The sequence below is a fragment of the Carcharodon carcharias genome, assembly GCF_017639515.1.
Source record: "Carcharodon carcharias isolate sCarCar2 chromosome 37 unlocalized genomic scaffold, sCarCar2.pri SUPER_37_unloc_1, whole genome shotgun sequence".
NCBI lineage: Eukaryota > Metazoa > Chordata > Chondrichthyes > Lamniformes > Lamnidae > Carcharodon > Carcharodon carcharias.
The window spans coordinates 5,835,342-5,857,782 of record NW_024470758.1 but is presented as its reverse complement, the minus strand read 5'-3'; the positions used below and the strand labels follow the sequence as shown (position 1 = coordinate 5,857,782).

The following is a 22,441-nucleotide window of genomic DNA, read 5'->3' as shown; positions in this document are numbered from 1 at the left end:
AAAGCTGAGTGCTCCGGGCACCATCAGCTCATCAAGTAGATGTTTTGTCTGAATAAAGCATTCTGTTTAGAACAGGATTTATTGAAGTGAGTTGAGCAGGTACGTTATTGCAGAACAAATATGTCACCTCTAGATTTTCCTTTGAAAACATAGAAACTAGGAGCAATCTTCTAGTTTGTTGATGTAATGAATTCTTATAAACTGGAATTACAATGCAAATGAATTGACATTCAAAATAAAACCTTACTTTCAGGTAAATTACGTGGAACAATTAAATTACAAACAAGAACTCAAGTGACCTGTCAGCTCAAACACAGAGAGAGTAAATTTCAGAGTGAAGACATAAAAATTTCAAGTTTTTGCAAGTGAGGGCTAAGTGCAGTGGGGGAAGGAGCGGCTGTGTAATTTTAACCGAGATACTACAGCAAAAGTACAAAAGGGAAGGAGTGGAACTCTTTAAATACGAGAAATTTAATTAAATAGAAAACTCATTTCAGTGAAATGTTGGGACAGCTGTGAGCTGTTGCCTACACATCCTGTGCTCTGTGGGAACTCCAAATAAGACTGATGATAATAGTCAGATTCATAATACATTACAGAACCAAGCAGAATACAGAAAGTGCAGAGGAGAGATGGAAAAAGGAAATTAGATCAGGAGAGAGGGCGTATGACAACAGATTTGCAGGTAACAATCGAAAACACAGAAGATTTTTTTTACCAGCATAAGGGCAGTCACTGAAAGTGGAGGGGGGTGGGGCAGGGTGGGGGGGTGTGCTTATTTGGAGATACTGTAGGGGGAGAGGCCATGGCTGACGTAATAAATGAGAACATACAAACAAACTATTTAGCAGCAGGAGTAGGCCACTCAGCCCCTCGAGCCTTCTCCGCCATTCAATAAGACCCTGCCTGATCTGATTGTAACCTCAACCTCACATTCCTGCCTACCCCCAATAATCTTTCACTATCCCCACAACCCGTTAATCAAGAATCTATCCAACTCTGCCTTTAAAATATTCAAAGACTCTGCTTCCACCAGCTTTTGAGGAAGTGAGCTCCCAAGGCGCTCGACCCCCGGATAGAAAAGAAACTCTGTCTGAAATAGCGACCCCCTTATTTGTGAACAGTGACCCCCTAGTTCCAGATTTTACTAGAAGAGGAAACGTGCTCTCCACCTCCACCCTGTCAAGACCCTCAGGATCGTAAAGGTTTGATTAGTTGCCTCTTACTCTCCTGAACTCCAGGCAATACAAGCCTACCCTGTTCAACCTCTCCTCATAAGACAACCGGCCCATCCCTGGTGTTCGCCTTGTAAACTTTGCACTAAACCTGTCATCACAAAACAAGCGGATGCTGCTAATGTCATTGGTGGGGAAATTGGATAGGATGAAAATAGATGAAGTGGAAGCTATCACAAGGCTGGCACCGCTCACAGTAGAAAAGCTGCTCGATCCACATTGGATACACCTTGGATTACTGAGGGAATGAAGGGTGGAATTAACAGAGACTCGAGCTACAATCTTTCAATCCTGCTTGGAGATGGGAGTGCAGCCAGACGACTGCAGGTTGTTCATGTTACATCGTATTTAAAATGGAGAGGGATAAACCCAGTAACTACAGAGCAGTTAGTCTCATGCTGGTGGTGGGGAAACGTTTAAAGACAATAATCCAGAACAAAATTCATTGTCACTCGGTAGAACATGAGTTGATAAGTGATAACCAGCACAGATTGTTTAACAGAAAATCAGCACTGAAATACTTAATAAAGCTCTTTGATGACGTGTCAGAGAACATTGACCAGGGGAGTGAAGATGATGATGTGTGCTGAACTTCCAAAGCGAATTGAAAAAGTCCCACATAATGAACGTGTTGGTAAAATTCCAGCAGCTGGGATTAAAGGGGCAGCGACAGCATGGATACAAAATTGAATAAGGGACAGAAAGTGTAAAATAGTGGCGAGCTCTGAAGAAGAGTCATACGGACTCAAACGTTAACTCTGTTTCTCTCTGCACAGATGATGCCAGGACTGCTGAGTTTTTACAGCATTTTCCGTTTTATTGTAAATTTTAATAACTCCCAGCCTATATTCAAGTTTGCTGATAACACTAGGTTCAGGGACATGGTTAGTAGCGTATGTGGGAGCAGCAAGTTTCAAAGGGTCATTGACAGATTTAGTGAGTGAATAAAACTGGGGCCGGTGGTGGTCAACATTGGGAAGAGTGAGGTCATCCATCTTGAACTAAAGAAAGATCCGAGAATTTCCTACACAATTAGAAACTTGGGACTATGCCGGAGGAGCCGAGACTGAAAGCTGAATGAGACCGGAGTGTAGAGAAAGAACAGCGGCAGATCAGCCCGAGAGCAGCCACGAGGAAGAGAGAAGGAGAGAAGAGTGAGAGTGGCGGGGGATAAAGAGCTGAGAGGAAGGGGCTGGAGCAAACCGGCCATGTTCAAAATATTCAATGCTTGATATCACGGGAAAGGAGGTAACTGGTTAGTTTGTGCCGATTTCTCTGTTTTTCTCTTTCTAAATTTGGACATTGATTGAAACTAGGAGATGTGAATTTAAAAGAAAAAATCAATCAGGGTAAGTATAGCAGTAAGAGCCAGTGTGATAACTGGATTCAATGGGAATCATGGGGAAAACTCTCTGCTGCTTGGAGTCATACCTACCACAGAAGATGTTTGTGGTTGCTGGAGGTCAATCACCTCAGCTCCAGGACATCATTGCAGGAGTTCCTCATGGTAGTGTCCTCGGCCCAACAATCTTCAGCTGCTTCATCAATGACCATCCTTCTAAAATAAGGTCATAAACCTGATGATTGCACAAGGTTCAGCACCATTCACGACTCTTTGGATACTGAAGTAGTCCATTACCAAATTCAGCAAGACCTGGACAATAGCCAAACTGAGCAGACAAGTGGAAGAAACATTCATGCCGCACTTTGGCTTATATATATATACAATAGCTTGGATGAGGGAAATTAATGTACTATCCTTCAGTTTGTGGATGACACAAAACTAGGTGTGAAGGCAAATAGTGAGTGTAATTCAAAGAGTCTAAGAAGAGGATAAAGACAGGCAAATCATGTTAGATTATTGTTTTAGAGTTCCTTCAGATTGTAAACAGCAGGGATGATAAAGGGGAGCCAGCTGTATTCCAAAAGACATTCTATAAGGTGCCAAATAAAATGTCACGACACAAGATAAGAGTATATGTTGTTAGGGTTCATATGTTAGCATGGATTGAGAACTGGCTAACTAACAGGAAACAGAGAGGCAGGATAAATGGGTCATTTTGAGGTTGGCAAACTATGTGGACAGATACAGAGTTCAGTGTTGGGGCCTCTACTATTTACAATCGATGATAATGATTTGGATGATGGTACCCACTGCATTGTAGCAAAATTTGTTGACGATGCAAATATAGACATCATAGCAAGTTGTAAGGTGGATACAGAGAGTCTGCATAGATATGTAGACGATCAAGTGAATGGGGATAAAATGGCAGATGTAGTACAATGTAGTAAAATGTCAGGTTGCTCACTTCTGCAAGAAGCATTGGAGAGAGGAATATTACTTAGATGGAGAGAGACTGCAGAATCCTGTGGTACAGAGGGATCCTTGTACAAGAATTACAAAAAATGTTTAGATGACATTGCAGAATGCTGTAGTACAGATGGATATAGGTGCCGCTGTATAAGAAACATTGGAAAAAAAGTTAACATGCAGGTGCATCAAATACTTAGGAGGGCATGCAAAATGTTGGTCTTAATTGCAAGGGGACTGGAATAGAAAAGCGGAGAAGCCTTGCTGCAACTGTACAGGGCATTGGCGAGACCAAACCTAGAATAATAGTCTGATTACTGAAGGATGGACATTACTTGCATTGAAGAAAGTTCCCGAGAAAGGTGACTGGGATATCCCCTTGACTGAGATCTAGACTCATTGGAATTTCGAATGACTTAACAATATGAAAGTGAATGAGCATCTGGCAATGAGTAACCGCAATATGTGAGAGACAGACATTCAGTTCGAGCAGAAAGGTCACATTCATGCTGGTTATCACCTCAAGTAAGGCCAATAAGGACGGAATGAGTGGTAAACTGAGCACGTTAAATTCCCATCAGCTATCAACAGGTAAAACAAGACAGGAAACAATCAGAGGCACTCAAATAATAATTTAATGTAATCTGTATCTAATGCAAACCCGAAGGAATGAAACTTTTATGTTAATTATGTTTACTTGTTATTATGGTTAATATTATTAATAATGGAGAACGAATTCCATAAATTAAACCTGTGATTAAGAAGGAATGACAATTTCTGTCCAGATAATGATGAACTGTATATTTGGTGCGATGCTGTCTCCGCTGGGCTGATAGTTTTGTCCTTCTCGGTGGTTCATGTCACAGGGAGGACGCTGCTGTTCAAATAAAGATGGCGAATTACTGCAGGGTGTCCTATAGATCGGAAAACCTGCGGCTAAGTTCCCCTCCGAGTCACTCATCATCCTGACTTGTAAATATATCGCCGATCCTTCACTGTCGCTGGGTCAAAATCCTGAACTTCCTTCCTAACAGCGCTGTGGGTGTACCTACACCACACGGAATGCAGCGGTTCAAGAAATCAGCCCACCACCACCTTCTCAAGGGCAACTCGGGATGGGCAAAAAATCCGGCCCAGCCAGCGAAGCCGACATCCTATGAATCAACTTTAAAAAATATGACCTTCACGATATTGTTTCCATCTAAGAGATGTTTTTTCCTATTCAGATAATCATACAGCGATAGTGAAGAGGAGGTGGCCTCTCAGGCCATTTGAGCCTGTGCCAGTTCTTTGGGAGGAATGTGCTGAGGGAAAGGGGAATACATTGGCTGGGATATATTTGCAGCATTTACAGCTTTATCTGTAAATAAACACCATATCAGAGATTTGCTGAAGATTGATTTTTTGCACTGGAAGCAAGAAACTGAAGCAAATAACAGACATGATTGTGGGCAACAGGACACGTTCCCTTTTGGCATTAATGAGAACGTAAATAGAAGAGGATAGCTTCGATCCATCAACCTCTGGGTTATGGGCCGAGCCCGTCTCTGCTGCGCCAGTCTGCTGCTTGGTTACTAATGTCTACTGTTGCCTTATGGTGTTAAATTATTTCACCTGTTTAGAATATATTTCCTGCTGTGGAATTGTGCTCTCTGGTGTTGAGAAATGTTCTTTGTTGTTGTGTAAAATGCTTCCCTGCAGTACAAACGTGTTCCCGGTTGTACAAATGTGATGGCCGAGCCAGCGAATCTTAGATCCATTGAATTAAAAAAAAGTTTCGCTCTGTTGCACTTTTCAGCTCTGGCCAGTAGATGTCAGAACACTCAGAGAGCGACAGAACAGACAAGAACCATTCACATTTTATAGGACGGCGAAGGGGGGTGTCTGGAATTACTAACGGTGGAGATGACATTTCATAATACTTTGTTTTACCAAGCAGCAGTTGTGCTGAAACCGTCAGATTGTTGATTTGTATTTGAGAGTGAGATACATTCTTCACTGCCCTTTTCTGGACCATTTTGTGAACGTGGGGTTCAATATCTATGTCATTTACTGGTAATGTGTAAAACTGAAAGACATTCAGAAGCTGTTAGTCTTGGTTACTGGATGTGAGTGTGGGAGACATTGTCAGTGGAACTGCCAATGTTTTTGGATTTATTCTGACAGTCACTCTCTTGGACAGTATATTTGTGTTATATTCCATTCCTATCTGTATCAGTATTTTCAGATACTGAGAGAGGTGGGTTACATTGTGAAACCTTCAGTGGAACTGTATGTGTGGAAGGATTTTGCTCTATCAGTCAGCTTCTGGTGCTGAAAGTGAGTGTTGGAGTCATTCTGTGTCTCTCATTCTCTGGTACAATATACCTGTGTCATATTCAGACTGCATATTGCATTTTCTGGTATTGTGTGAGTGTCTGGACACTTTTTGAGCCTGCCAGTAGAACTGCAGGTGTGCACGTGTTTTGTTCTCAGTCACTTTCTGGTAATGCAAATGAGTTTGGGACTCATTCTGAATCTCTTAATGGTTTGTGTATGTGTGTGTGTTTAACTCTATCAGTCAGTACTTCATGTATGTGAACATGGAAATCATTCTGAATCTGAAGTCTTTGGTGCCCTTTTTTATTCATTCGTGGGATGTTGGCTTCGCTGGCTAGGCCAGCAGTTATTGTCCATCCTTAGTTGCCCTTGAGAAGGTGGTGGTGAGATACCTTCTTGAACCACAGCAGTGCATGGGGTGTAGGTACATCCTCAGTACTATTCAGAAGGGAGTTCCAGGATTTATACCCAGCGACAGTGAAGGAACAGCGATATATTTCCAAGTCAGTATTTTGAGTGTAGTATCCATTCTGTATCCGTTACATACATGGCAAATTCTCATAACATGTGCGAGCGTAGCATTCAATGCAGATCTATCAATGGCACTCTGTATCTGTGATATTGTAAAAGAAGTGTGGGAATCATATGTTTCTTTAATCACTTGGTTGTGTTTGTGAGCATGAGATTCATTCTGTATTTGTCAATGGGATTAAGTTTACTGTGGTATTATAAAAAATTGTGAGAGTCAATTGGTGTTTTTCAGTCATCAGTATCTTATGTGAAAGTGGAGTTTATTGTGTGTGTGTAGTGTGTATCTTCCATTTGTATCCCTCAGCATCTGTTACACTATGTGATGTTAGGACTCTTCCTAAATCTCTCAGCGATACAACTGGTGTGTCATATTTCTTTAGTATCACTCATATTCAGCTATTGTGAGTGAGTGCAGTGAACAGTCTGTATCTTTCAGCATCTGGCACTGAAAATGTGCCTGAGAATTATTCTCTGCTTCTGTGTGAGTGTGGGATCCATTATATAACCTTCAGTCTCTGGGAATAATTATACATTTTGATTCATTCCACATACATTTCCAGCAGAACAACAAGCCACTGATATGGTAGGTTTAAAGCAAACAACGTGTGTAAGCTTTGGCTGAGTATTAAATCTTTTTCACTGTGAACACAATTGTGAAAGATAATGTATACTTCAATCTGATCCTGGAGTGGTCTGTAAGTGTAACTCCAGCTTGTATGAAACGATTTGATATGTGACATTCAGCGTGATTCTGAGTCAGAATTTCCACACAAATGCAAAATGGAGCTCAGTCCTGAATTGGTAAAGTATCTTTAATTTGACACTGTATGAGGATTGAGAATTAGCATGGAGTTTATAGCTCAATCCATACTCATCAAATTAATATTGTATCCTAGTTTCATAATCAGGGTGAGTTTTAACTAGAATCTGAGTTTGGATCTCAGGTTATGCTTGCTTTCAGAATATCTCAAACTGATAATGTAATTGAGATTTGGATTTGCATCTAATGTATGTGTCAGAACACAATGTGGGAATTAATACTGCAATTTATAAACTAATGATGTGTACAAATATTGGACTGCTGTAAACATGAATCTCAATGTACATTATTAAGGTTAAGCCTGTAAACATGAAACTGGAAACATGCATCAGTTTTATTTGACATTTAGTTTGTAGCTGAGGCTGTAATATTGTGGGATTGACCTGGTGAAAATTGGATCGTGGGTGAGAATGTGGACTACCCGTCTGTGGTACTGAGTCGAGGTAACATGGAAACAACATCTATCTCTCCTGCACAGTTTGATTGATGGATGGAAAGTGTGACTCTGGAACTATTTCTACTGTCTGAGGCAGTGAAATTGATAACTTGTCTGTGTCTCTGCGCTCTGTCAGTGATAATTTACTTACTGTGTGGGAGGAGCAGGTGGAATCTTCATTCTAGCTTGGCTGGAGGAAACGCCATACTTATTCTGGTTCCTTCAATTATTTGCCTGCTGGGAAAAAGTATATTTTAGGACTCAAGTACAGGTGGAGTGGAAGATACAGATTCCGTCAGTTTAACCTCTATAAATAATCATTGCGAATGGTTTGAGAGGCTTTAGCCAGGCTCTAGCTCTGATTGGTCAGTCCATTCTCAATCCAAATCTTCAACCAATCGGAGAGCCAGGTAGCAGGAATTGGAAGTGCCAATTGGTCTATATTTTCAAACTCGAAAAGCCCGCCAATTTGACGGAAAAAAAAGATAATAGCCGAACGGCTTAATTTCCAGGCAATTTTAATCTCACACTTTAGGAGCTGTAATATTGCATTTTGCGTCACAGAATCCTGGCGCTATTTTAGGAACAGATTAAATGTGTCAATCTCTTATCTGTAACCGGCGGTAACAAAGCAGCGATTTAAAACAGAGCCAATCTCAGCTCACTGGAAACGCAATAACATAGGTTACCAACCGACTCCTTCACACAGGCTTCAACGGGACAGAGAGAAACGGCTGATTTCTGACCCTCTCCCCTGAAAGCGGTGGGAATGTTACAATCAGAAGAGCGGAGAGCTCCAGCAGCCACACGCTCAGCATAGCTGCTCTTTCTCAGGAGTCTGTGAACACGGCCCGCGGGGAGCTGCAGCCCAGCCCGGGAGGAGCGAGACTTGGCTTTGGCTTTGTCCTGGGCTTTAGCGCCGGTCTTTCTACAATCTTATACACACTTACACCACGAATGAAGAATTCCTCCCGCATTCACCTTTCCCCGATCTTCTGGGGAATGCAGTCGGTCACTTCTGAATGGTCAGTGTTCGGAATCTCATTGGGTGGCTTTTATAACCAATCAGAGAGCAGCCTATTTCACCGGCTTTCAAAGATCAATGCGAAAATGGGCCCGAGATTGACTGAGCCAAAATGGCAGAGGTGAAACAGGTTTACAAATTGAAAATAAACGCCAATGCATTTGAGAATGGCTGAAAAAAAGAGACATGTCAAAGCTTTTCCTTCTGCACTCAACAGGACACTCCCAAGAAAACCAATATAAGGGGAAGACAACAATTTATACTGATAGAGAATATAATTCAGGGTGGAAAGTGACGGTCTCAGGCCCGGTCATGAGTTTGTGTGATACACAGCGCGAAATGATCTGATCAGGGTAGCCATTACCCTGCTTAATTTATCAAGCTTGCATCGTGAGCAAATGGCTCGGGCCCTATTTACAAGGTTGCCGATAAGACCAATATTACAGAGCGTGGAACTGTGAGAATCCCAACGCGTATATTGACCAGTGAAGGTCGGCTTGCGGTCAACTTGCTAGAGAATCCTCTGGAATATTTCTCAACTAGTGTATCAAGTGAGGGGAGATATTTTGACTGCTCCATTTCATAGGTGAATCTGAGCGCAGGATGGAGCCCATAAAGACAGGTAAGGAAATTGTTACATGCAGCTGCGGATATAAATATAGCAAACGTATCATCTACAAATCGGAAATATGCGAGGGGGAGGAGTGAGGCGTCTTTCCATCCAAGGCCCGAATTTTACGATCGAAAAACTTGAGTGATGAAAATGTTAGAATTATTTTATTCCATTAGTACTTTATTTCCTTGTTGGAAATCTTCCCACACTTTCTGTTCTGTATCTCATTTTGGAAACCACAGAGATTAACTGCACGGGTCTGGAATTATGGTCTGACCACGGATTAGACTGGAAAGTAAGTTACTACTGCGTTGGCCGCGAATCGAACCCGGGTCAACTGCTTGGAAGGCAGCTATGTTCAGCACTATACCACCATCGAACACTTTTTTTCAATTACAGTCAGCATTTATAGTACCGCGAGACACACTATTTCTTTGGCATCTTGTGTCTGAATGATAAACTGTTTTTCAATAATTCTCACCGTGTTTATGTTGTTTCACACTCATTTAAAATGTACCTAAAGAAGTTACCTCTTTGCACGTCTCACGTTCAGTGAGAAGACGGCACCAGTCCACAATAAATTGGCTACTGCTATTTCTGTGGACACATCGAGACAGGAAAAGGTCTGTTGCTGCCCGGGGAACGGGCCGTGAAAGAGACAAAGATAGTGCCCAACTACAACTGCTCCATGTAGATATCCACAAAGTACCGAACAATAACAAACGCAACTTATCCTGGAAGGGATGATAAAGTTCTCTCTCTGAAATAGCTACACCAACACCTCCCTTAAAATAATTGATTTGCTGTCACAAATTCAATACCAACCGTTTAAGTTTCAGCCGGTATTCATTCCCATTTCTTAGACAGACACTTTCACTGGCAGGTTCAATCTTTTCAAAACTTTTCCAATTACCGCTCTGTAAAATAAATGACAGGCCCATGATCCGATTTTATCTTGTTCTTAGTTCCAGTCATTTGGAATAGAAGCTGTTCTAGAAATGGAAGCAGACTATTTGTCTGGTTGTAGAAGCGACTGGAATTAGGTGGGGATATTGCTGACAGGTCTGGATTTAAAAGATCCGGGTTTCTAACTATAGGTAAACAAGATGTTCCATTGAGTAAGATTTGTTTCGAGTGCTCTGTTCACTAATGATGCCCAGAATTCGTAAACAAATCAGTTCGAATAGGCAGGAGGCGGAGCTGGATTATCACAGACTCTGTTCTGTCTGTCATTCAGCCTCCTCCCCGCCCCGCCTCTCACTCTCTGTCCCTTGATCAGTCAGGTCAGGGAGGGCTGTATAAAAGAGGAACAGACACAGCTCGTCTCTCATACTCTGCAGTAATCTGAGTGAAGAATTATCATGTCTGGCAGAGGGAAAGGAGGCAAAGGACTGGGTAAAGGTGGAGCAAAGCGGCACCGCAAATTGCTTCGTGATAATATCCAGGGCATCACCAAACCAGCAATCCGCCGCCTGGCTCGCCGTGGCAGTGTCAAGCGGATCTCGGGTTTGATCTATGAGGAGACTCGCGGGGTGCGGAAGGTTTTTCTGGAGAATGTGATCAGGGATGCGGTCACCTACACTGAACACGCCAAGCGCAAGTCGGTCACTGCCATGGATGTGGTGTACGCTCTGAAACGCCAGGGTCGCACTCTCTATGGATTCGGCGGCTGAACAACTCGACCCTTTCTACCAAACACACAACAAAGGCTCTTTTAAGAGCCACCCAAAACGTCACATTAAGAGCACTGAACTGGGAACGGGAGACAGAAATTTAAAGATAAAATAAACACGTCATCTTTCGATCAATAGTTCATTTATTAAGGTTGTTGATGTCTTAAGTGGTGAGTGGAGCGGTGTATTACCTCCCCTGACCCCACTCGAATCTCGTGGAAAAAGGACTCACCCCATTTTCTCTCCAATACCTATTGAACCGTGACCTGAATAAAGCCCATACAGCTCATGATGTTTATGTGAGACACCCGGAACTGTCGGTTTTCACGGTGAGTTCGCCCATCAATAGCTTTCTACCCGCCTGTTATTAACATATCAGGTAAAGAATCCGAATTGAAAACGGGTTGTAAGGCATGCCGGGCAGTTTTTTGCAGCGAAGCTAGTATTTTTAACGAAAATGCTGGAAAAAAAAAATCTCAGCAGGTTTGACAGCAACTGTATGGGAACAGAGTTACCGTTCCGAGTCGGCATGACGCTTCTTCAGAGCCAGATTGAAATGAGTTCAGACAGTGAGCAGCCCTTTCACAGACTCTGTGGGTGGCTTGTTGAGCTCCTCGTCGTTGCGGACGGCCAGCTGCAGGTGTCTGGGGATGATGCGGGTCTTCTTGTTGTCCCGGGCCGCGTTGCCGGCCAGCTCGAGGAGTTCAGCCGTCAGATACTCGAGCACAGCAGCCAGATAGACCGGGGCTCCAGCACCCACACGCTCAGCACACGGCCCTTTCTCAGGAACTTGTGAACACGGCCCACCGGGAACTGCAGTCCAGCCCGGGAGGAGCGAGATCTGGCCTTGGAGCGAGCTTTACTGCCGGTGTTTCCTCTTCCAGACATTTCCACAATCTCACAAACACTTTCACAGAGAATGGGAAAATGCGCTCGCATTCGCTTCTCTTATAGGTTTGGGATGAATGGGGCTGCGGGCTTTGATGATTGGTCACTTTGTGCTGCATCACATAATGATGTTCATATCATCAATCTGATATCTACTGAATTCACCAATCCGGAGACTCCACGGACTGCGGGCGGAAAAACCGGCGCCAAATTTTGAGATTCCAACCGATCTTTTTTTCAAATTTTAAAAGCCCGCCAAATTTGTTAAAAAGCCAAAAAAGAACGGCTCGAACATAGTACTAATTGGATAAAAGCAAAATACTGCTGATGCTGTAAATCTGAAACTAAAACAAAAAAAACCTGGAAAATCTCATCTACGGAGAGGAAGAAAGTTGACGTTTCGAGTGCTCATTGGAAATGCTTATTCAGTATTTAGTATTCGAATGTTACATTCACCTCATCTCTGTCTCTCTTTCCCTGGACTGCAGTTGCTTGTATATTTCAGTTTCTGATGTTTATGTGTATCTGGAAACAAGTCGAAAATAACGGCGCAAACTTACAGAATCTATTTTTTATTCGACGTCGAAATTACCGCCGATATATTTATAGAACAAGAAATACATTTCATATAGAAATTCCAGATAAAAGCGAACACTGACGAAAAATTTTTATAAATGTCCTTCTCTGATGGGACTATTTCACATTGTATCCTAAATTTCAATTCGCTTTAAGAATCCGGTATCAGTTCGAGATAATCTCGATCAGTGATGAAAGCTTCTTAGCAGCCGGCTGGAAGTGCCATTTACTTCGTTCTGTAGATAGACGGGAAATTGTAGGTATTTGTGACAGCCAAAATTGAACATACTTGGAGTAAATTTGCCAGCGTTGAGATTGAAGGTTGCTACATAACCGGAGCTTATAGGAAATGAACTGATCGATTGTTGAGTCCAAACGTGAACAGAACTGGAACCTGAAGCATTTGCGTTCTATTCGCTCTCTCTCCAAAACCAGGGAAAGGGTCGAATATGACGCGTCTTAAAACAAAGCGCAGAGGGTGAGAGGTAAGTCATTAATTTATGGGGCATCATTAACGACCCAACAATTGAACGAGGGTTAAATCTACATTACCGAGAATCTCTGAGATTGAAACGTGATCAAAATAACAATTAGACAATTCGAAATGCTTCATAGCAAAAACATAAATTAGAAGTAAAGAAATCATATAGCTTTTTCAGGGGAAATTGTGGGTGGCTCTTAAAAGAGCCGTTGTGTTTTGAATGTTTTTCAGTCCGTTCTGGGGTTTTACTTGGAGCTGGTGTACTTGGTCACCGCCTTTGTCCCTTCCGACACGGCGTGCTTGGCCAGTTCCCCGGGCAGCAGCAGGCGCACGGCGGTCTGGATCTCCCGGGAGCTGATGGTGCTGCGCTTGTTGTAATGGGCCAGGCGGGAAGCCTCACCCGCAATGCGCTCGAAAATATCGCTCACGAACGAGTTCATGATGCTCATGGCCTTGGAGGATATGCCGGTGTCGGGGTGAACCTGCTTCATCACTTTGTAGGTGTAAATGGAGTAACTCTCCTTCCTCGACTTTCGCCGCTTCTTGCCGCCATTTGCTAGCTGTTTCTTCAAGGGTTTCTTGCCTCCCTTCTTGGCAGCTGGTTTCTTCTCATCAACCATTGTCACTTTCAGACACAGAATAAAAGAAATCTCTTCCCAGCGCCGATTAAATAGACAGTTTGACAGATATATGCTAATGAGGAATGGGGAAACGAAGATTCTGATTGGACATCTAAAAAGACCAACAGCCACTTATGTTGTACTTTTCTTTGATGGCATATTTAAAGCCACCAATAAAATTTTGACTTCTCCACCAATCATTAGCCCTTTTACTACAATCAGGAAATACATTTTATCAGGATTTTCTCCAGTCCCAGTTTGTGAAGATACACCGGGAATTGTCGTCTGGTTGTAGCCCTTCTCCACAGAGGGACTGAACGCAAATGCGGGAATCCTCCTGGAACTCATGTAACCTGTGCGAATTACTCACTGGGATATTGTGTATTGAGTATTTGTGTGTGAGTGGTAGGGGGTTGAGACTGTGGTACGCCGTGTGAGTGTAGAATTTATTCTGTACCTGTCTTTGGGATTGTTTAAGACTCATTGTGCGTGTCAGTTCAGGATGCATGTGAGTGAGCGGGGGATCCATTCTCAATTTGGGAATATATATTATTTTGGATGAACTGCGTATCTGTCACCTGCGGCCTCAATATGTGAGTGCAGGATTTATTCAGTACCTCTCAGTTTATTGAACTACGAATGATTCACATCGTGTTTCTCAGTCTCTGACACTGTAGATCAGTGTGACATTGATTGTATATCTTTCACCCTGTGCTACTATCCGAGTGTGCACTTCTCATTCACTCTCAGAGGCTGGGACTGTGTTTGAGTGTGATATTAATGCTGGACATACCAACATCTCATCCACAATGTGAGTGTGGAATTAAGTCTGTATCTGTCGGTTTCTGGTATTGAATGGGAATGTGAGTCATTGTCAATATCTGGGAATCTTTTGAACATATTCTGCATCTGTTTGTCTTCATGGCTGAATGTGAGATTATTTCAGTCAGTGATACTGTATGCGACTGTGGGATTAATTCTGTCAGTGATACTGTCTGTGAGAGTAGGATTAATTCAGTCATTCTGTGGTGCTGTATATGAGAGTGGATTAATTCGGTCATTTGGTGGTGCTGTATGTGAGAGTGGGATTAATTCTTTCAGTCGGTGGGACTAAAATAGATATGAACATACAAACCAGGAGCAGGAGTAGGCCCCTCAGCAGATCGAGTTTGTTCCGCCATTCAATAAGATCATGGCCAAGGGATAGGCAGTGGCAGATACTTAAAGGGATATTTCAGAATACACAAAATACATGCATTCCAATCAGAACCAACCAACAATTCCAAAGGGAGGGCCTACCATCTGTGATTACTAAGAAAGTTAAAGACGGTATCAAACTTAAAGTAAAATCAAAGATGGGTGGCAGGTCAGAAGATTGTAAAGACTATTAGGAGCAGCAAAGATGACAAATATTTTAATAAGGGAAAAAATGTAGTACGAGAGAAAGCTAGCTAGTAATATAAAGATGCGCAGGAAGAGTTTATGTAGCTGTTTAAATAAGAAATGAGTTAGTCCTATAGAAAGAGCATTTCGGGAATTGAAAATGCAAAATAGGGAGATGGTGGATGAACTAAACAGGTATCTTGCTTCAGTCTTCACCATAGACGACACAAGTAATACCCTGGAAAAAGCTGTAAATCAGGAAATGGAAGGGAGGGAGGAACTCGTGGAAAATTACAATCACCAGGGAAGTGGTATTGAGAAAATTGTTGGAGCGTATGGCTGTGAAATCCCCAGGTCTGGATGGATTTCACCCAAAATTCTTGAAAGAAGTGGCAAGTGAGATTGTTGGTGCATTTGTTTTAATGTTCAAATTTCCCCAAATATGGGGAAGGTTAAATTAGATTGGAAAATAGCGAACATAACTCTTTCATTCAAAAAGGGAGGGAGACAGAAATTAGAAAGCTAAAGGCCAGTTAGCCGAACATCTGTCATAGGGAAAATGTTACAAGCTATTATTAAATATAGCAGGGTACTTAGAAAAATTCAAGGCAATCTGGCAGAGCCAACATGGCTTTGTGAAAGGAAAATCATATTTAACCAATTTATTGGAGTTCTTTGATGGAGTCACATGTGCTGTGGATAAAGGGCAACCGGTGGATGCACTGTACTTAGATTTCCAGAAGGCATTTGATAAAGCTCCACATCAAAGGTAATTGTGGAAAATAAAAAGATCACAGTGTAGGGGCTAACATATTGGCATGGATGGAAGATTGGTGAGCTAATAGGAAGCAGAGAGTTGACATAAATGGGTCCTTTTTGGTTGGCAGGATATGGTGAGTGGTGTGCCAGAGGGATCAGTGTCATAGAGTTAACTAGCACAGAAACAGGCTCTTCAGCCCATCGTGCCCATGCCAGCCATCAAATCATTGCTGGGCCCTCAACTTTTTGTAATGTATATAAATGACTCGATGAAGGGACTGAATGAATGTTTAATAAATTTGATGATGGCACAACGATAGGTAGAAAGTAAATTGTGAAGAGGACTTAAAGAGGCTACAAAGGGACGTAGAAAGATTGAGTGGGCAAAGCTGTGGCAAATGGAGTATAATGTGGGGAAATGTGAAATTGTTCATTTTGGCAGGAAGAATAAAAACGAAGCTCCTTATCTAAATGGTGAGATATTGCAGAGCTCTGCGATTCAGAGGGATTTGGGTGTGCTAGAGCATGAATCACAAAAGGTTAGAATGTATGTACAGTAGGTAATTAGGAGAACTAACAGAATGTTAGCATTTATTGTGAGGGGAATTGATTTCAAAAAGAGGGAGGTTCTGCATGAGTTATACAGGGCACTGGTGAGACATCTGGAGGCCTGTGTACAGTATTGGTCTCTTTATTTAAAGGAAACATTTCAATGTGTTCGAAGCAGTTCAGGGAAGATTTATTACACTAATACCAGGACTGGGCCGGTTGTCTTATGAAGAAAGATTGGATAGGTTAGCCCATCTTTGTGACTAGAATTTAGAAGAGTAAGAGGCAATTAGATTGAAACCTTCAAGATCCTGAAGAGTCTTAACAGGATGGATGTGGAGATGATGTTTCCTCTTGTGGGAGAAGCTAGAACTAGGGGGTAATTGTTTAAAAATAAGGGGTCACTCATTTAAGACATTGATGAGGAGAAATTATTTCTCTGAGCGCAGTGAGTCTTGGAACTCTCTTCCTCAAAAGGCAGTGGATGCAGAGTCTTTGAATATTTTAACGATAGAGCTGCATGGATTGTCCATTAGCAAGGGGGTGAAAGGCTATCAGGAGCAGACAGGCATGTGAGGGTGACATTCAATTTAGCTAGCTCTGCTTTCATGCCCTCATTTAATTTGAAAATACTCGTCATGGATGCACTTATTTCTCCATCCAAAATGAGTGTAAAATTCAATCATATTATGAACGCGGTTAACTAGAGGTACCTTCACTATGAGGCTCTCAATTAATCCTGTCTCTTTGCTCAATACCAGGTCTCGAATACCCTGCTCTCTGGTTGGTTCCAGAATGTGCTGTTTTAAGAAAGTATCCCAAAAAAACTTGATGAACTCCTCATCTATGTTACGTTTGTCCATCTGATTTTCCCAGTCGATATGTAGATTGAAATCTCCCATGATTATTGCTGTACCTGTCTGACAAGCTCCCATGATCTCTTCTTTTATACTCTGTTCTACCGTGCAGTTAAATAGGCACCTGTCCCACAAGTGATTTGTTGCCTTTGTCATTTCACGTCTCAACCCAAACCTGAATCATCCTGGATTTCTGAATTTAGGTCATCCCTCTCTAATGTGCTAATACCATCATTAATTAACAGAGCCACCCCTACACCTTTTCCTGACGTATTTCATTCCTAAATATCACATACCCTTCAATATTCAGATCGCAAACTATGTTATCCTGTAGTCATGCCTCTGGCTATCAGATCATTCTTATTTATTTATATTATCAGTTAATTTGTTATGTTTCAAATGCTACATGTGTTTAGATACAGAGCCTTTAGTTTTGTCCTTTTATTGTTTCTCTAGCTACACGGCTTATCCGCTGATTTACTCTTAGATTTATGCTATTTGTCCCTTCCTGTCATGGTCTGTTTATCACTTCCCATATTAATACCTTTCTTTCTTGCCTTGTGTCTACTCTTTGAAAATGTGGTCCTTTCCACTATACAGTTTAAAACCCTCTCTACTTCCCTAGTTATGCAGCTTGTGAGCACAGCAGCCCCAGCACAGTTCAGGTGTAGACCACAACGGTACAGAAAAATCTGAAAGAACACCCTAAACTGGTGCCAGTGGCCCATAAACTGGAACCCACTTCTCCCACACCAGTCCTTGAGCCTTGCATTCATTTCTCTAATCTTATTTGTCCTATGTCAGTTTGAACATGGCTCAGGTAATAATCCTTTGAGGTTCTGCTTCTTAATTTTGTGCCTAGCTCCTCATACTGACTATGCAGAGCCTCCTTCCTCATCCTGCCCATGTTGTTGATACCTATATGAACCATGATCACTGGATCCTCCGCCTCCCACTGCAAATTGCTTTCCAGCCCTGAGCAGATGACCCAAACCCTGGCACCAGGCAGGCAACAGAGCCGTCTGGACTCTTGCTCTTTGCTACAGAGAACAGTGCCATTCCCATTCAATATACTGCCCCATACTACCACTACATTCCTTTTTGTTCCTCCAACTTAAATGGCTTCCTGTACCACGGAGCCATGGTCAGTTTGCTCATCTACCCTGCAGCCACTGCCCTCATCCAAACAAGCTGGGAGAACATCAAACCTATTGGACCATTGCAGAGGCTCACAATCCTGCCCTCTGGGTCCCATTACCTGCCTCATTCACAGTCACACCCTCCTGTCCCTGACCAAATCAGAAGAACCTACTCTAAGATGTGTGACTTCCTCCTGGTATAAAGCATCAAGGTAACTTCCCCTCTCGCTGATGTGTCACAAAGTCTGCAGCTAAGTGAATCTGAGCTGAATTTCCTCCAGCCGCGAACCTTTACTGTAGACATTTGCTCTGGATCACAATGTTATCCAGGAGTTCTCACATGCTGCAGTCTGGACACGTCACCTATCATGCCATCCTTAATGTGTTTTAAATAATTACTTAATTATGTTATTTAGTTACTTATGTTACATTCTTATATATTTTATTTTCTATATCACAAATTTGTGTACTATTTTCAACGTTAAGGATAGAATCGACCTTATACACGTACCGGATATTCATCAAACAGCTAGCTCCTTTCCCTGTAGTAGAGCAAGGACCAATTCCTGTGGGGTGAGAAGGATAGAAGAAGGAAACATTTACCTGCTTTCCTCCCCATCCTTCACCAAGCTCCAATCTCACCAAACTCCAAGTCTTCTCTCAGTTAGCTCAGCTGCACTCCGCCTGCCTTGGCTGCACTAAAGAACCCTGAATTTATAGTAAGCTGAACTAGGGTAACAGTCACCAGATTGAAATCAAAAACAAAAATACCTGGAAAAACTCAGCGGGTCTGATAGCATCTGCGGAGAGGAACACAGTTAACGTTTACCAGATTAAACCAGTTAGCTAATTAACTACTCAACTCTGACAGCTGAGACTGAGCTTGCCCTGTCCAAACTGAAGGAAAGAATTTAGCCCCTTTACACAGTACTTTCCAGTTGCTGCTAATTACAGACTAGCTTAGATTTTAAGAGCAAAATTTAAGAAAAAAATTAACACTTACCTCTCCCCCCTCACCAAACTCAAGTCTTTAGCCAGCTAGATCAGCTGCACTCTGTTTGGTACTATAAGTATGAGTGGGATTAATTTTGTCAATCTGTGGTACGGCATGTGAGAGTGGGATTAATTCTGTCCAGCGGTGGTGCTGTATGTGAAAGCAGGATTCACTCTGTCAGTGTTTGATACCACATGTGAATGTGGGGTTAATTCTGTCTGCTGTGGTACTGTATGAGAGTGGAATTCATTCTGTAAATCGGTAGCATGTTTGTGAGAGCGGGATTAATTCTACCAGGTGGCAACACTGTATGTGAGAATAAGATTGATTTTGTCTCTGTCAGGCTCCTGGACTCTATCTGAGTGTTAGATACATTCTGTAACTCTCAATTCCTGATGCTGTGCACGATTGTGGGATTCATTTGTCTCTATCAAACCTTAGTTCTGAACGTGTGTTCATGAATGTTTTGTGTGTGTGTAAGTTTGTGGCACCGTGTGAATTTCAGATTCTTTCTCCATCTCTACATCTCTGGGACTGTTTGAGGTTCATTCTGTACCAATCAGTCAGTTCCACTGTGTGAGACATGGGATTCATTCTGCAGTTGTCTATCTATCTGGCACTGTCGGTGAGTGTGTGATTTATTCTGTTTCTGTGTATGTCTGGTGTTGTGAGTGTCTTGGACTTCATTCTGTATGTGTTAGTGCTTGGAAACGTGTTGGATTTGTTGGGTGCTTCACAGTGTCCAGTTCTTTGTGGATGTGGAGTTTATTCTGTTGCTCTCAATCTTTGATGTTGCTTGTGACTCTGGGATTAATTGTGTATCTATATTCAATAGTTATCTCAGACATGGTGTTAGAAATGAGTTAACATCTTAAACCTTTTAGGAAGTAAAACTACCATCCCAAACCTTACCCAGCCTGGTTTACATGTGATCTCAGAACAAACCTCAGTTATCAGCTTATCCCTGAACTGCCATCCACAATGTCCAAGCAAACCATTCAGTTCTATTCAAGAAGGCCGCTCACCAATACTTTCTCCAGGGCAATTAGGAATGGGACCACATCCGGTGATTTAATAGAAGAAATCTCACATCTCTGACAGCTACCAGTCTGAAAATTTCACCACTCCAGCTTTATATTCAAATATTCATGATCCATTCCTTCTTTTCAACAATACAACAAAAGATTGTCAGTCTTATCAAGCGGCATTGATGCATATAAATGTTTAAATGTGTCAGACTTATCAACTGAACTTTAAACCTGTAATTATCTGACCTCATGATGTGAATGATGAGTCTCTTTAATGAATAGTGCAAATTGGATGTCTGGATGCAAATTAAATTCAATGGTTGGAAATGTGTGTGTGTGTCATTTACATCCTGGACAGATCAGGCTTCTCATTGGAAGTGTGAACTTGGAAAATGATGTTTTAAACCAAGCAAATAACAGCAGGAAACATTAAACTGGAACCAAACTAGTTAATTAGTCATTTCGGAAGAGTAATCAAATAAAAGCAGGTATACTTCAGTAGGAGGATTGGAATAAGGAACAGACAGAGCTGAAGGAAACCCTATCTGCTATCAAAGAATGTAAAGGATAATAGAGAAGAGAATAGGATCTGACTGTAGTGGGGTGGATCCCATGATAAAACTGAGGATTTATAAAGCTGCCTTGAAACAGTTTTGCAGACTGAAACTGATGCCAAGTTATCCATATTGTGGTTGAAACCCCCATTAATAATCAGCATTGGCTGAGACAATTAACCTGGGAAGCATTAAGTTTCAGTGGAAATGATTGATGTCTGTGAAGGCAGCCAGTCCTGTACAACGTGGATAGATTATTTGAGTGGGATAGGCAGGAGATGTATGTTTTCAAGAAGGAGTTAGATATAGCTCTTGGGCTGAAGGGGATGAATGGATATGGGGAGAACATGGGAGCAGGCTATTGAGCTAGATGAGCAGCCATGATCATGATGAATGGTGGAGCAGGCTCAATGGGCCGAATGGTCTACTCCTGCTTCTATTTTCTATGTTTCTAGGAGGGACATAGAAAAAAAAGGGAAATGAACAAAAAAAGAGCTAAAATAAGTCAAAGGAGGAAGAGGTTTTACTGCATGAGAAAAGGGGTGCTGATTGGTTGGCAAGTTGATTCCAATTGTTCAAGGTGTTGCCATGAAGAATTCACCAAGCAACTGTCGTCCTGCATGTTGTTGTTTAATTCAAGGTAGGTACAATGGACATGTTCCTTTTGCCTGATGATAACAGGGCCCTGCTCATGGATATATGTAGCCTCTAGTATGTGTAAGTGAGCCATATTGTGAAGAATAAGGAACTTAGTTGATGAAGCAGTGGCCATTTTCCTCAGAGGAGTGAAGGTTGGGAGGAGAGGATAGAGATTTTCAAAATTTATGATGAGTCTGGACACACCAGATTGAGAAAAACTGTTCCAACTATTGGTTGGGACAAAGACCAGAGAGCACAGATTTAAGGTAATTGACAAAAGCAATGGATACTTTTTGGAGAAACTTTTTCATGCAGCGAGTGGTTAAAATCTCACATGTGGGTCCTGACACTGCTAGAGGCAGATACAATCAAGGCAGCCAGGAGAGAATTGGATTATCACCTGAAAAGGAAGAATGTGCAGAGTTGTGGGCAGAAGGTGGGGAATGACACTAGATGTATCACTCATTTGCAGGCCTGATGTAGACTCAAAGGGCTGAACCTCATTGTGTTCTGTGACAGTAATACTGTGTGTGTGCGCATGTGCATGCAAGTTTAGGTGCGCTTGATTATCCTTCTGTCAAACTCTGGTGCTGCATGTGAATGTGGAATTTATGTTTCCGTCAGGAGTGCTACTGGGTCTGAACGTGGGATTATCTAGATTCTGTTAAGACAGATCAGTCGTCCTGTATGCAAATCTGAAAATCAGACTGTAAGTAGCATTCTTTAATAGTGTCTGTGTGTGTCATTCCATGTGTATTTGTGATAATTTCTGACTTTCGTTGGTATCAAATGTGTGTGTCAGATTGATTAGTGTCATTGGGGCTCAGGTATTGTGGGTGAGTGTAGTAACAGTCTGCATCTGTCAGTGTCTGGTAATGGACATCTGATCAATAATGATTCTGAATCTGTCAGTCTCTGCTACTCTGTGATAGTGTGGGATTCATTACATCGCCTTCAGTCTTTTGGATTGTTTACCAGTTTACCAGCTTCATTCCAAGTTGAAATTTCAATA

At 42.0% G+C, this 22,441-nt stretch overlaps 2 protein-coding genes and 1 pseudogene across 2 annotated transcripts in view; 1 reads left to right on the top strand and 2 right to left on the bottom strand.

Moving 5' to 3' along the window:
* Nucleotides 1–10,980, top strand: part of LOC121274513 — a 116,200-nt gene extending 105,220 nt beyond the window's left edge. The window contains exon 4 of the mRNA XM_041181850.1: nucleotides 10,644–10,980. Within this exon, the coding sequence (XP_041037784.1) occupies nucleotides 10,644–10,962 (319 nt within the window). The 3' untranslated portion in view covers nucleotides 10,963–10,980. The remainder of the gene's footprint in view (nucleotides 1–10,643) is intronic.
* Nucleotides 10,981–11,524: 544 nt separating this feature from the next.
* LOC121274508 lies at nucleotides 11,525–11,850 on the bottom strand (annotated as a pseudogene).
* An 843-nt stretch (nucleotides 11,851–12,693) lies between these two features.
* On the bottom strand, nucleotides 12,694–13,527 carry LOC121274560 (late histone H2B.L4-like). Its single transcript, XM_041181900.1, has one exon. It carries the CDS (start codon nucleotides 13,525–13,527, stop codon nucleotides 13,153–13,155), a length of 375 nt encoding a protein of 124 aa, XP_041037834.1. The 3' UTR covers nucleotides 12,694–13,152.
* Nucleotides 13,528–22,441: the final 8,914 nt, after the last annotated feature.